Source organism: Sciurus vulgaris (genome assembly GCF_902686455.1).
Source record: "Sciurus vulgaris genome assembly, chromosome: 1".
NCBI lineage: Eukaryota > Metazoa > Chordata > Mammalia > Rodentia > Sciuridae > Sciurus > Sciurus vulgaris.
In genome coordinates, this window is record NC_136461.1 from 29,807,250 (window position 1) to 29,822,399 (window position 15,150).

A 15,150-nucleotide genomic window follows, 5' to 3' on the forward strand; every position below is an offset into this window, starting at 1 on the left:
AAAGGCTGCTGTTACCATACTGGACTCTATAGCTCGGGAGCTCCCTGCCAACGGGGGCAGACACTGGGTTGCCTCATTTTTCTGCCTCATCGGGAAGGTCCCCATAGATGCCAAAGGCAGGAAGAGGAAATGGTCGATCTCTGGGAACTAAAGAGGGACATCGGTTAGGAAAGGGTCAGCCTAAATCCTTCAGGTTTGAGGGAGAGGGAAACGCAACCTGACTTCAGATTTTAAAATGGGGCAGTGGACCACCAAGCCCCCACCTTTCCTAGGTCTGGGGGTTAGAATTCATGGGCTGGCTGCAGACTCGACTCAGGGAGAACTCACTCTGGGGGACCTCGGGCAGGTCATTTTCAGCCTTGGGCCTCAGTTTCCTCGGGCGTGTCAGGAGGGTCCCGCAGACTTCCCTAGGTTGCGAGGAGCACGCGCAGCCGGATGCCGGTTCCGGGGCTTTGAGAACGTGGCTCAGTGGCAAGGCGCAGCCGGGAGGGAGGGGTAGGCGGGAGGGCCGGCAGGCGCGGGGATTGGCTAGAGGTGGGGCAGTAGGGCTCACGGATTGGCCCGATCCAAAAGGGCAGGGCCGAACGTTTAAGAGGCGCGGAGGGGGCGTGCAGAGAGTGTTTGCCTCGCTTGCCTGCGGGGTTTACCAGTGCGCCTCTAGCGTAGCTGAGGCAGCGACGGCAGTCGCGGGAGAGAGGTGGCCTGAGGAGCAGAGGAACATCCCGGCGTCCCGGTCCCAGACGGCGTGGCCCGCGGGTCATGGCCAAAGGAGAGGGCGCCGAGAGCGGCTCCGCGGCGGGGCTGCTGCCCACCGGTGTCCTCCAAGCCGGTGAACGCCCGGCCCAGGTGAAGGTGAGGACTCAGTACCCCGAGTGGAGGGCAAGAGGCAGTGGGCAGGCCAGGATGGGCCTGGGGGGCGTCGGAAGTTAGGCCTGATTCTGGGACACTCGGGATTATTTGGGGACAGGCGGGCCTAGAATTAGGAGAGGCTGGGGAAGCCCTGAGGCCAGGGAATGCCCCGGGCCAGGAAGTGATGGAGATCTGTAGTAACTGGCGCCCACTTTTGCCTACACGCTTTTCGTGTCGGCGGAGCGCCCTGCTGACAGCTTCTCGTGGTGCCGGGCTCTGCCTATCCGGTTTTGGTTCTTCTATGCCGAGCGGCTCGGATTTTCCGCCCTAAAAGTTAGAGAGACCCCCAAAATTTGGAAATCCCCCCCAGGGGGATTCATTGGTTCCTCATTCCCCCCACCCCACCCCCACCACCTACTCTCGCGCCTCAACTCAACTCTCTGGGCCACTCAAGTTCATTCATAAGAACAAGGGCTTTGCTCTTAAAGGAGCCGCATTCCTCCGGCGTTTGTAAGTGTGGGGGCTCTCGCGTTCAGTGCTCTGCATCCGTCCCAACCCCATCATCCAACCGTCCCAGTCCCTGCCCTACAGACTTAATTTAACGACCGAATAAAACCAGACTGTCCCAGGAACGGATCTCAGGCAATAGATAACTGCTTGGGAGGTGACTGCCTTTTCTTTTTAATTTTATTAGCTGATCCTTGGAAGGAACCGGGTGAGCAATTATGCTGTTACCAAGTATGAGTAATCTCTACTTTTCCTGGGCAACCCCAGCCTCCCTAGTGCCCCACCCAGAGAGGGCCTAGTCCTGCACCTGGAGTCCTTTCCTCCACTTTTCAAGGTCCCCTAGGAGCAGGAGGGTAGGACCACTCCTAAGTTTGCCTGAAGCTCCGTCTGCCTACAGGGACCAGGGACACTTTGGGACAGATGGAAGGAACAGCTGTGCCTGCAGCCAGCTGGGATGGGCCTCTAGAGTTCTCTCCAGCTCTCACCCAGTAGGCAGGTGGATCCTGGCCTCTGAGCCAGGGTGGGAGCCTGGGCTGGGCTCAGGCAGCTCTTGGCAGCAAGAGGATTTTCAGGTTGTGGCAGCTGATGCCGGGTGGGGACAGGTCTGTTGCTTGAACATGCTCCCCCTCTGTAACTTGTGAAGGAACAGTGGCTGAGCTCTGGGGGAAGAGGGGAGGGAGTAGTTATTTAGAGATGGTGGGCTGATAGATTTCCTCAGTCTGGGGTTGGGGGCTGTGGCTTAGGGGCAACTTCCTCAGGAATATGAATGACCTTTTTTTCCAGGTTCCCAAGAATAGAGAATACCTTTCTCTTTTCTTATGGGAAGTGGAATCTCCCTGGATGGGAACAGGACAAGGCAGAGTTGTTCCTCCTGGCAAAGCTGACTGGAGGAATGGTCCTGCCTCTAGGATGAGGCCAGGAACTTGGGCCTCTTTTCATCCTTTCCTCTTCTTCCCAGAAGGAGCCAAAGAAGAAGCAGCAGTTGTCCATCTGCAACAAGCTTTGCTATGCTGTTGGGGGGGCCCCCTACCAGGTGACGGGCTGTGCTCTAGGGTTCTTCCTGCAGATCTACCTATTGGACGTGGCTCTGGTGAGTGGCCTGAGCCTTCTAAGTCTCCTCCAGCATCCTGAGGGAAACTTTAGGCACCCTGGGTAGGACTCCTGAGTTTTCCCCATCTGTGAACTAGGACTAAAAATCCCTACTTTGCTACCTCTCAGTCACGGTGGATGAGAAATAAGTCTTTAGAAAGTATCCAGGAGGGGAGTCTATCTGCCCTAGGATAGCTGGCAACTCCTCCTTGCCTGGCAAGAGCAATAGAGCCTGGAGGGGTAGGCGGTGGTGTGAGGGAGAATGGGACCCGCTGGTGACGCTGTTCTTAGAAGAGACTGGCACACCATGTCCCTGGCTGGAAGACAGTCAGCTGGCTTGGCTCAGGGTCCAGTGGATGTTGCCAGGCTTGTAGAGGATGTGTATCCCACCTTCACCTGAGGAGCAGAGAAATGTTGTGGGCATTGGGACCCTCAGGTGCTGGGCTAAGTTAGAACACCCCAGGACACAGGGGCTTTGATTGGGAGGGATTCTCAAGATGAAGCAGAGCTACTCTGTGCTATGAGAAGCCTTGGCCAGAAGCCTGGCATCCTGAGAATTCACCCTGTCTGGATGGGAAAGTGGGAGGCTGAATAGCCATGGCTACCAGGGATCCTGCTCTGGCTGTCTTTCCTATGTAGCATCTGACTCGGCAAGCAGAGTGTCTGGGTTGTAGCCATTTACAGGTAGGGAACACTGAGCCCCAGAAAGGACAAATGATTTAATTCAGCAGATAGTTTTTGAGCAACATCCAAGGACTAGGCCTTAATTGAGGTGCAAATATGAGAAATTTACAATTGAAGTATAAAAATGTAGTAAGTGTTAGAGCTTGGGGGTCAGACTGGGGCGTCTATGGTTTGGGAGCGGCTTCTAGCTTCCCAGACCAATAACCTGATGTTTGAGTATGAGTCCAAGGAATCTGCATTTAAATTCTATTTAGGGACAGAGAAATAGCTTGAATAGGTAGTGATAGGCCACTGTTTAAAAAGCTTCAGGCTGGGGTTGTAGCTCAGTGGTGGAGCGCTTGTCTCGTACATATGAGGCACTGAGTTTGATCCTCAGCATCACAGAAAAATAAATAAATCAAGTAAAGGTATTGTGTCTATCTACAACTAATATATATATATATATTTATATTTATATATGCACACACATACATATATGTGTGTGTGTATATATATATATATATTTATATATAAAAGCTTCTATAGATTCCTTCCTCATCCAAGTAGAGCTTGACCCTCTACAATAGAGATCGTAACTCCCATTATACAGATGGGGAAACTGAGACCCACTGTGTTTATCCAGTGAATGCTAGTTCTGATATCAGGTGGTCATGGGTGTGAGAGGGAGGGAAGGAAATGATTTCGGATTCATTCTATTTGATAGGAGTGTTTTCAAGGGCAGCAGAGGGGAGGAAATAAATCCAGGGAAACTTCTAAGGGAGTACACAGTGCTACTGTTATCAGAGAAATGCTGTTGTCATTATTATTATTATTATTATTTTCTGGCGATGGAACCCAGGGCTTCGCACATGCTACGCAGATATTCTACCATTGAGCTACACCCCCCAGGTCCACTATTGTCATTGTTAACAAGGAAAATGAATATGACTAAAGTGCAGATGGGAGCAGCATAGGGGCTCAAGGCCTGGCTCAGGCAGGGAGGGAGTCCCTGCTTTTATAGTTAGGATTGAAGTGAATCAAAGAATGAGGAGTTGTCTCTTCCCCATTCCAGGTGGGCCCTTTCTCTGCTTCCATCATCCTGTTCGTGGGCCGAGCCTGGGATGCCTTCACTGATCCTTTGGTGGGCTTCTGCATTAGCAAATCTTCCTGGACCCGCTTGGGCCGCCTCATGCCCTGGTGAGTGGAAGAGGCTCCTTCCAGGTACCAGAAGACGAGGCTTCTGGCATGTTTACCCCTTGGTCCTTTCATCTCTTGTCACAGGCTGGGGGGTAAGGAGAAGGAATGATGTAAAAATGGTGTTGAAACCCCATTGGAGGTCTCAGCTGCCACATACACAGCCACTGAGACACCTAGCCTGTTCATTCCCAGACTAGCCAAAGTACTGGGCCTATAAGCTTCCCTCAGCCCGGCTTTGTGGCTTCCAAGGTCCACTCACTCCCCTTGCTGAAGCAGGAATTCTGACTTCTCCCCACTCAGTCACTTCCATAGTGGCAGAGCTAGTATTCCAGAATAGTTGAGCCAGACTGCCTGGGTTTGAATCTCAGCTTCACTATGTAACAGCTGTGCAATCTTGAGCAAGTCAATATCTCTGAGCCTCAACTTTCTTCATCTGTAAAATGGGGATAAGGAAATTCCCACAGGGTTGTGGTGAGGATTAAATGGTTTTTAATGTGTAAAGTACTCAGCAGATTACCTGGCACATATTAAGTGATGTATAACTTGGCTCTCCTTCAGGATGGCTTCTTGTGGGGCAGGGGCTGGGGACTACATGGGAATGGGGTAGCAGGCCCCTAACCTCTGGTGCTTTGGATGATATGAACTACTTTTTCCCTTGGTATAAAGCCTGTAGTACTCAACCTCAGGCTGTGGGCAAGGTGGGAGGAGGCGGTTGCCATAGATCAGACAGCGAGGGAGACATACAAGACAAGGCCAGGCCGGGGCTCTGGTTCCCTCCAGGACATCCTGCTTCAGGGGGTGGGGGGGGCATACCCCTTTCATCTCTAGCCCATCCAAGCTCAAGTGGGCGCCTTCCTGCCCCAGGGGCGCCCATACCTGGTCTCCGGCCTTCAAAGCTCTTCCCGAAGCCCCTGCATTCCCACAGCTTCCTTTCCCACGAGGCCCCCCACCCACCCAATCCTGCCAACCCCTGGCAAAGGCCCAGGTTGGAGCCTTTGATCCTGGCTTCAGGGCAGAGGGCAGGATGGCCTGCCTTACCTGGGCAGGCTGCTCAGGGCTCCCCAAGCGCCAGCCGTGAGACTTGGCCACGTGCCCATCTCCTGGCAGCCGGTGGAAGGCGGGGCCCTGCTGCCACATCGCCTCATGAGGCCCAGCCAATGAGAAGCAGCTGCTAGGCCAGGCTCCCCGGCAGAGAAGCACAGAAGCTGCAGGGTTACTCCCAGTCACATTGGGCTCCTCAGGCAGGGCAGTGTTGCTCTGTTCGTCTGCTTATGAACCAAGGATGGCCATGTTGGAGGAAGGCTCCTGGGGAGCCCTTGCTCTCTGAGGAGACACGTGGATTTGGGCGAGTTGGAGGAGGTGGAGCATGTAGTAGACCCACCCTATGGGAGGCAGGATCTGAGGACTCTTGCTGGGCAGGTGTGGCAGCCAGCTTGGAAAAGTCACTGGGGGCTCTACAGACTGCTTTCTGCTTTAGCAGGTATCTGTGTACATGTTTGAATGCAAACTCAGGGGCTGTAGCACCCCTTTTCCTTTCAGTGTAGAAAGAGGCTGGTTCTGTCAGGGTGTATAAACCCTAGAACTCCCCTCCCTCTCCTTCCAAGCCTCAGGGCAGCCCCCTCTAAATCTGTACTTAAATCCTGTCCTTCAAACCAGACAGACTTTGAGGTTTACTTTCCCTGGAGTTGCCAAGTCCACCCTATTAGAGACAGGTGCCTGCAGAGACATGCAGAAAGGCCGAGATGCAGCAGGCTGGACCTCCAGTGTGCTTTGGAGCCCCCTGGTCATGGCCTGCACCACTTCTCCCAGTCTAGCTCCTGCTAGGTTCCCTCATGTGATCGCTGTAAACAATGTCCCAAGCACTGCTCTACATTTTCACACCAACTTGCTTAAGTGTCAAGACTACTTCAACCCTGTGAAGTAGAACCGAAGTCCTTCCCGTGGCTCCTAAGATGTCCAGTTTCCTCTCCAAGCTTATCTCCTATTTTCATCTCCCTTTCTCACCACGCTCCAGCCTTGCTCTTCCTCAACCCTATCAGGCACACTCTGCCTGAGGATCTTTGCACTGACTTCCCCTTGCCCTGTCTGGTCCTGCCTGAGATGCCTGCAAAGTTTGCTCCCTGGTCCCATTTGGTCCACACAGTCATTGCGTTCTCAGTGAGACCTGTGCTGTCCACCCATTGTGAACTGCAATGACCCCCGCCCCCCGTTCTCACTTCCAATTCCCTGTAGTCTGGTTTATTTATTTATTTTTTTTAGGGTACTGGGGATTGAACCCAGGGGCACTCAACCACTGAGCCACATCCCCAGCCCTTTTTATTTTTTATTTTGGAGTCGGGTCTCATTAAGTTGCTTAGGGCATCAAGAAGTTGCTGAGGCTGGCCTTCATCTTGGCAATCCTCCCACCTTAGCCTCCCAAGCCTCTGGCTTTGTAGTTGTTCACCTAGCAGGCCTGGATACCCAAGACTAAGTTTAGTTTTGTTTTGTTTTTTAAATATTTTTTTAGATGTTGATGGACCTTTATTTATTCATTTATTTATATGTGGTACTGAAAATTGAACCCAGTGCCTCATACATGCTAGGCAAGTGCTCTACCACTGAGCCACAACCCCATCCCTAAGACTAGTTATTTGGTAGAACCAGACTTGAGTTCCAGAAGTGAGACTTCTTCTAAGACCTTTCTCTTAACTTTGTGCTCTACTGCTTTTCTATGCTGTGAAGTTAGTCCATCCTGAGGTTTAACCTAACACATGTGTACAACACATGTGTACAACTCATGTGTAGATGGCATACACTTGCCCCCTTTATAGTTATGTCATGAGGCCCATTCCTCCCAGGTGGCTCCTCCATCTTCCTTCACCCAGAGTTGGCTTACCCGCCCGACCCCAGCTTCCCTGTGTGTGCAGACGATACATGTACACATGTAAGAACACGTAGTTGCTAGGGTTGTTCCTTATCCCTGCCCTGAAGTCTTGGCCTCCATTCTTAGCTCTTGCAACCCAGAAGCCCCTGGTCCTGGAGCTGTTGCTCCTGGGGAGACGTAGATGAGACTCAGGGTCTGAACTTCTCATGCCTCATGTGCAGGATTTCAGTCCAGGGTCTCCATTCCAGTCTGTGCTTACTGGCTTGGCCATCAGCCTCTTCCCAGAGGTGATGGGGTAGGTGGTTTTAGGGGGAGGAGTGTCCTTCCCAGCAGGTATTGGAAGGGCCTGATTTCTGGGGTTCTGGCCTCCAGCCTCCATTTAGACCCTCCCGTTCCTCAGGATCATCTTCTCCACACCCCTGGCCATCATCGCCTACTTCCTCATCTGGTTTGTGCCTGACTTCCCACAGGGCCAAGAGCTTTGGTACCTGCTTTTCTATTGCCTCTTTGAGACACTAGTCACGGTGAGTGTGCCCCTGGGTATCTCTGGGGACAGGGGTGAGGGCAGTCCCTAGGGTTTCCACATCTGTCCATCCATCTGATTGGCCAAGGGCCTCTCTTCCATACCAGTGTTTCCACGTTCCCTACTCAGCCCTCACCATGTTCATCAGCACCGAGCAGAGCGAGCGGGACTCTGCCACTGCCTATCGTAAGTGTCTCCTCAGCCCATCTGACCCTACCCACGGGGATCCTCAGCCTCTGCACTCCCAGACCATTCCTGGAAGTTCCAGCTTTTTGCTCTGCCTTGGGCATGGGTGTGAAGCCATCTTTTTTGTTTGTCTGTTTTTTGTGGTGCTGGGGATTAAACCCAGGTGTGATACATGCTAAGCAGGTACTGTACCACTGAGCTACATCCCCACCCCATGAAACCATTTTAAAAACAATTCAGTCCCCTTATTGCCCAGGTAAGACCCAGAAAGATGAAAGGACTAACCTGAGGTCACACAGAGCAGGCCATGAATTCAGGCCAAGGTGCCATCTGCCCTGTCCCTCGAATTCACCATACCTGTATCTAGATCTCCCATCCATCTGACCTTCCTCTCTGGGCCCACAAGCCATGAAGCTCCTTCAAAAGACTCTTTTTCATTGCCCAGGGATGACCGTAGAGGTGCTGGGCACAGTGCTGGGCACGGCAATCCAGGGGCAAATCGTGGGCCAAGCAAACGCACCTTGTCTCCAGGACCACAATGGCTCTGCAGTGGCTTCAGAAAGTGCCAATCGCACATACAGCACCGCCTCACTCAAAGAAACGGTGAGGCCCCCATGGCAGGGATTTGGTAAGACGGGGGACAGTGAGATGCTTTGTAGTCATCCTAAAAGTAGTAATAATAGCTAATATTTATTAATTGTGGGGCATTTGATATACATAACTATGAATACACCCAAAATGCTGATAAGGAAATTGAAGCCGAGAGGCTGAAGAATTTGCCACGGGTCATAGAACTGGTGATTGCAGAGATTTGGGGGAGATTTGAACTGCAGGCTCTCAGCTTTCTTTGCCCACAGCCTGACTTCTTACATTTTGTACATTTGAACTTTGCCCAACCATAGAGAGTAACAGCAGACCCAGGATGCTTCTCCTGTTTCACAGATGGAGACAGTGAGGCACCCAGAGGAAAAGGGACTGGCCCAAGATCATTCAATGGGGCTGCTGGGATGAGATTAGACTGACAGTGTCTGTATGTCATCTTCACCCCTTTATAGCAAAATGCATACCTGCTGGCAGCAGGGGTCATTGCCTCCATCTATGTCATCTGTGCTGTCATCCTGACCCTGGGCGTGCGAGAGCAAAGAGGTGAGATGGGTCCAACTGGGAAGAGGTGCAGGCCCCAGCACAGAGTGGCTGTGTCTTTCTGGCTGACCCTCAGGCTTTGGGAGGGTTCTCTGCTTCCTCCTTACTGTCCCCTCTGGTCCCCAGAACCCTACGAGACCCAGAAGACTGAGCCAATATCCTTTTTCCGGGGCCTCCGCCAGGTCATGAGTCATGGCCCCTACGTCAAGCTCATTGCTGGCTTCCTCTTCACCTCCCTGGCTTTCATGGTGAGTTGGGGCCTGAAGTGCTTAGCCTGAGAGGGGAGTACAGTGGGAGGGGGTTGGAGAGGATTTAGGATGTGCTGAAGCTGAGGGACAGATGGAACGAAGAGGTCATGAGCAAAGGTTTGTGAGGCGTGGGCAATGTCTTGGGGAGGTTCAGCCCCATCATCACTTTCTTCCTTACATTTCCTTCCCCTGCCCTGCCCTGTTCCCCAGCTGGTGGAGGGCAATTTTGCCTTGTTTTGCACCTACACCTTGGGCTTCCGCAATGAATTCCAGAACCTACTCCTGGCCATCATGGTGAGTGTGGGACTCAAGGTGGGGCAGGCAGCCTGGGCTGACATGGCTTAGACTGTGTGGGACGGTTCTTTGGACAGTCAGAAGATGTTCCCAGACTGGCTCATGGTCAGAAAGGGGTGAGGGAAGCTTCTTGGAATATTTGTTTGGAACTGACCTGCACTTGCTTAGGCAGGACTGTGAAAGCAGGAGTTTAGGGTTGAATGTTTAAAGAGCATAGCAAAAGCAAAAGTATGGAGACCAAGAACTCTGTAACTTTGTGCTCAGAGGTGTGAGAAGGCAGAAGGACCTCCCTCAGCTCCCCGGGAGCCTTTAGCATGCTGTTCACTTCTGCACCACCTGGATGATGTCATCTGGCTGCACTTGGGCAGGGATGGGAACACCTTTGGGTACCTGGGAAGGGCAAGAGGGATTCCATGGTTCTAACCTGCCTCCCTCACCCACTTTGTCTGTCCACAGCTTTCTGCCACCTTTACCATTCCTATCTGGCAGTGGTTCCTAACGCGGTTTGGCAAGAAGACAGCTGTATATGTTGGGATCTCAGTGAGTGGGGCTTTAGGGATAGGGCCTGGATTGAGTTGGGGGTTTCTGGGGAGGCCTCCCAGCTGACTCATCTTCCCACATTACCTCCCCTAGTCAGCAGTGCCATTTCTCATCTTGGTGGCCCTTATGGAGAGTAACCTAATCGTCACATATGTGGTGGCTATAGCAGCCGGCGTCAGTGTGGCAGCTGCCTTCCTATTACCCTGGTAGGTATATTCAAGCTTAGCTGTGCCTGTTCCCCGGCCTTCCCACTCCAGTTCTGAAGCTCCTTGGGGAGAATTCTTTGGGGACTTCTTCTCCTACAGACCATTCTATGGGTTCAAGTTAGGGTGGGGAGGATCTGTGCTTTAGAGTTGTACAGTTTGTGTTCTGTGCAAGAGCACCCTAGTCACACGGTGAGAAAAGGAGCTAAAATCTAGCTTGCACTTCATTTTCAAGGTCGAGCACCCAGACTGTGACTCCGTCTTGGGGAAAGGAACCTTATTCACATGAAGGTGCCATCCCCTCATGGAGTTGTGTGGTGCCACAAGCTCCTAGAAGGCTGCCTCTTCTTACTGACACAGGGGCCATACTGGCTAATGGGGTCCTGGCAGCTAGTTGTTTGTGGGGTCTTCATGGTTGCCATCACCCCCTCTACACAGGTCCATGTTGCCTGATGTCATTGACGACTTTCACCTGAAGCAGCCCCACTCCCATGGCACTGAGCCCATCTTCTTCTCCTTCTATGTTTTTTTCACCAAGTTCGCCTCTGGAGTCTCGCTGGGTATCTCCACCCTCAGTCTTGAGTGAGTGGAGTGGGAACCCGGGGAGGGGTGGGGCAGGACAGGGCAGGGCAAAACCAGACCCCAAAAGCTGCATCTTCACCAATCCCTTGCCCTCTGGATCCCGCAGTTTTGCTGGGTACAAGACGCAAGGCTGCTCACAGCCGGCACGGGTCAAGTTTACACTGAAGATGTTGGTGACCATGGCTCCCATAGTCCTCATCCTGCTGGGCCTTTTACTCTTCAAGCTGTATCCCATTGACGAGGAGAAGCGGCGGCAGAATAAGAAGGCCTTGCAGGCTCTGCGGTGAGAGTGGGGAGAGGTGCCATCCAGTCTAATCTCCTGTGGCCAAATCCACACTTGATTTACACCTTCCCTCAACAGTTCCAGCACTTGGCTTTCTGCCAGCACTGAGTGGCTTTACATTTATTCACTCAACAACTACTTCCTGGGTGTCTACTGGGTGCCAGCTTTGCTCTAGTGAACAAAGCAAGCCAAATTCTTGCCCTTCAGAAACCTGTGTTTTAGGAGTAGGTGTTCATGATCTCCCATATTCTTCCAACAACATTTGGTGTCCTAGATTCTTATGATTCTCATTCTGCAGATGAAGAAACTAAGGCTTAACCAGGAAGAGTGAAGGGCCAGTGGCTAAGGGGTGGAGCTGGGCTTTGAGCCTTGCAGGTGTCCTGACCACAGCCTGCACTCTTTGCTGCTCTCCTGGCATGCAGGACCTGGGGTGTGACCTAAGCCCAGAGGGTAGGATAGAGTGAGTCATTCTGCCTATCAGCCAGCCAGGGCCAGAGCCTAGCTCTGGGGCTTGTGGTGCCCCCTGTACTGCAAGAACAGCAAATAGAGGAAACAGCAATTTTCTGGGCTGAAAGTGGGAGTGAGCAAACTGTCTTGTGGTTTCCTTATGGCTTTTACTAGTAGGTCACGATTCCTGCAGAAGGAGGCAGGTGGCAGTGGGGGTAGGATAAGAAGGCTTCCTCCAAACTATCTCCTCTGGCTTTCTTGCAGGGATGAAGCCAGCAGCTCAGGCTATTCTGACACAGACTCCACAGAACTGGCCAGCATCCTCTAGGACCTGCTGTGTTGCCTGCTAAAGTCATCATGGAGAGGGCCTGGGTCACCAGGCCACATGAGGACCAGGACCTGCTTGCCCACTCACTGAACAACTGATCTCCAGGTGCCAGGATGGGGATTGAAGACTGGAGAGTGAGCAGACCAGAACATCTGTACCCACCATGGGGCTGGCCATTCTGCAGCCTCCTGCCTCCTCTCTCCCGTCCCACAGGGCTAAGCCCTGGGACTGCTACTGTGAATATGCCAAGGACTGATCGGGCCCAGCCCGGAACACTAATGTAGAGATGTTTTATACAGAGACTAATTAATAACTTAATGACCATGTACATAGCAATGTGTGTGTATGTATATGTCTGTGAGCTATTAATGTTATTAATTTTCATAAAAACTGAAAAACTGAGCTGCCTGTTTTTGTTTGCATCCTCGACCACTCACTGAGCCCTTCTGTGCCAAGACTGATAGAGGGTATAGTAAGCCTCAGGTACCACGGTGTGGGCAGAATGTGTCTGGAGCATGATGACAGCTTTGGCTAACATTTGCTGAACACCTGCTCAGTAGGGGGGCTTTGCATGCACTTCAGCGGTGTTCTCATTTAACCCTCAAAACTGGCAGATCAAGTCTGCCCCTGTTTTAAAAATAAGAGAATGGAGCTCTGTCATAGAGGGAGACATGGCTAACATCACACAGTCAAGAGCAATTCAACTGGAACTCCATCCCAGCGCTGTGTGACTCTAGGACCCTGCCTAGTACTCTTCACTCCTCTGTGTCTGATGACTACCAAGGGACGGGCAGATAGATGGTTGGTCTGTGGTGCCTGAGCCTATGGGACTGGCTGTGTTGGTGTAGGCTGACTGGGGCCCTGAAGCATCCCTCGAGACGTTTCATTCTTTTCCCACATTGTTATTGCCAGTGTTGAAGGGGGAAGGATGGATCTGGCTGGGGCTGCGAGTCAGATGAGGAAGGCTCTTGCCTCTGGTGGGGAGCAGGGGGATGGGGAAGTCCTAGCTGTAGCATTTGTCCCATTTCCGTGGTGTGAATACTCATACCATAGCCAATTCAAGTTACCCATGGTTGTACCATCTTGCCAAATTTCTGAACATTTACCAGTTGGCTTCCAAAACCTGGTAGGATTTCCCAGCACACCGCTGGCTCTCACACACATAGGCCAAATTCCAAAATGACAGGAAAGCAAAGCTGGCAGGATCAGAGGTGACCAGTCCAACTTCATTATTTCATAGACAGACAAATGAAGCCCAGAAAGCAGAAGTGGTGAGATTCTTCAGACTTGGTTTTTTACCTTGAATGTGGGGCTCCATTGTTGCTGATGACGTTTTGCCAAGTTGCTTTTATAAATTCCATGAAGGATTACTAACAGACACTGTTATGTGTTCACAAATATTAATTCAATTAGTCTCCACAACTTCCCTATGAGGAAGTTACTATTATAATGCTCATTTTACAGATAAGGAAACGCTGACACAAGGAAGTTCAGATAACTTGCTCAAGATCACCAGACAGTGGTAAGTGGATAAGTTGATACTTAAATCCAGGCTCATTGGCCTGGTCCTGTGCCCTTATCCACTACTTAAGCTGTTACAGGAACTGACAGTTTGGCCTTCACCAGTCTAGTTCCACTGCCTTTGTAGCTGCCCTCTCTGGTCAGAGGCTGCCTGGGCAAGACAGGAGCCTGGGGCTGGGTGGCCTCTGTAGTTAGAATTCTGAGGGACTCTGAGTTTATAGAGGTTCTCTCAAACCACCACCTTCCTCCACTCTATCAATAACCACCAAGTCCTGTCTTTAAATATGAACTATTTCAGGGCTGGGGATGTAGCTTAGAGAGCTTTGCCTAGCATGTGCAAAGCCCTGGATACTATTTTCAGCACTAAAATACTACTACTACTACTAATAAATAAATAAATAACACAAGCTACCTACAATACCTTCTCAGGTCTTCTCTCACCTGGATAGTTGCACCAGCATCCCAACTGGTCTTTGATTGGATCTACTCACATTCCCTCTGCAAATTATCCTAGGCAACTGAGTAGCTCTCCTGTGATAAAAGGGGATCTCCTTTGTTTTCAGGACAGAATCTGAGGGCCCTGATGAGATCCCCAGCTCCATATCTAGATGAAGCCTTCTTCCAGTCTACCTGCCTGGCCCTGGATATACTTCTGTCTCAGTGGCAGACACTTCTCCAATACATCTTGTACTCAGAAAGCCTCTCTGAAGCGGTTCAGGCTCCTCTGCCTCTTTGGCCAGCTCGGAGAGTCCAAGCCTCCCTCTTCTTGGTCTCCTACAACAAGCCCAGGACTAGGCATGACAGGGTGGGATGAGCATGTGGAGCTGAATGAAAGTGAGCTTTGTCTGGGAGTCAGACTAAATTCCTACTGGCTCCATAGGATGCTTCTGTCTGGAGCTCAGTTTCCCCAAATGTTCTATGGAGATTTAGGTTGAAAAGCCTTCCTATCTTTTATGCCCACAGGAAATTGCTCTCCTATTTGAAGGTCCCTAATGAGTTAGTTCATGGAGGATGGGTTCTGGTGGGGCAGATTGGGACAAGGAAAAGCAATCTAGGATCCTAGAAATCCCTTGGGTCATTGGCTACTCCAGGCCCCTTCTGAACAGCTCAGACCTTCTTATCCTTTGGGAGAAACACATCTTGACTTCATCTACACTTGGGTTCTGCATAACCACAGCTAAACCGTGTCTCTTCACCGCATCCAGGCTTTCATTCATGCCGACTACACTCCGGTCAACACCTCTGCTGAGGGCCAGGTGTGGATTTGGTGCCACCTACTGGAGGAAAGGCGGAAGACCTCAACATTGCAAAGAAGGAATTCCAGATGTCAATGATCTGGAATATCATTCCACTGGTATTTACAATGAGTCTATTATATGTCATGTACCTGCTAGCCTCCCACAACAGTAGTGAAAAATATAGAGCTTACATCCTCTGTGGGGAACAATGACAAATAAATAACCAATGACAGATAAATAAGACAATTTCAGATTATAAAAAACACCATGAAAGAAATAAGAGGGGTGATATGATACAGGAACTGAGAAAATGGGGTATTGCTGAGTGTGGTGGCACACACCTATAATCTCTGCCACTGAGGAGGATAAGGCAGGAGGATTGCAAGCTGGAGACCAGGCTGGGGAACTGAGACACTGTCTTGAAATTGAAAAAAATAAGGGGGCAG

At 51.2% G+C, this 15,150-nt stretch overlaps 2 protein-coding genes across 3 annotated transcripts in view; one reads left to right on the forward strand and one right to left on the reverse strand.

The window, feature by feature from the left end:
- The window catches only part of MYCL (MYCL proto-oncogene, bHLH transcription factor), a 37,328-nt gene extending 36,880 nt beyond the window's left edge, over positions 1-448 (reverse strand). The window contains exon 1 of the mRNA XM_079113651.1: positions 328-448. The gene's annotated coding sequence lies outside the window, so the exon portion shown is untranslated. The remainder of the gene's footprint in view (positions 1-327) is intronic.
- Positions 449-609: 161 nt separating this feature from the next.
- On the forward strand, positions 610-12,347 carry MFSD2A (MFSD2 lysolipid transporter A, lysophospholipid). 2 transcript variants are annotated; one of them, XM_079153561.1, is made up of 14 exons: positions 610-852; positions 2,318-2,446; positions 4,181-4,305; positions 7,569-7,692; positions 7,799-7,877; positions 8,323-8,480; positions 8,933-9,023; positions 9,147-9,268; positions 9,479-9,562; positions 10,019-10,102; positions 10,196-10,308; positions 10,744-10,887; positions 10,994-11,170; positions 11,882-12,347. In XM_079153561.1, exons 1-14 carry the CDS (start codon positions 760-762, stop codon positions 11,943-11,945), a joined length of 1,587 nt encoding a protein of 528 aa, XP_079009687.1. In that variant the 5' UTR covers positions 610-759; the 3' UTR covers positions 11,946-12,347. The 2 variants fall into 2 exon arrangements, with proteins under 2 accessions (XP_079009687.1, XP_079009686.1); XM_079153560.1 differs by having other exon boundaries at positions 611-852; positions 2,315-2,446.
- Positions 12,348-15,150: the final 2,803 nt, after the last annotated feature.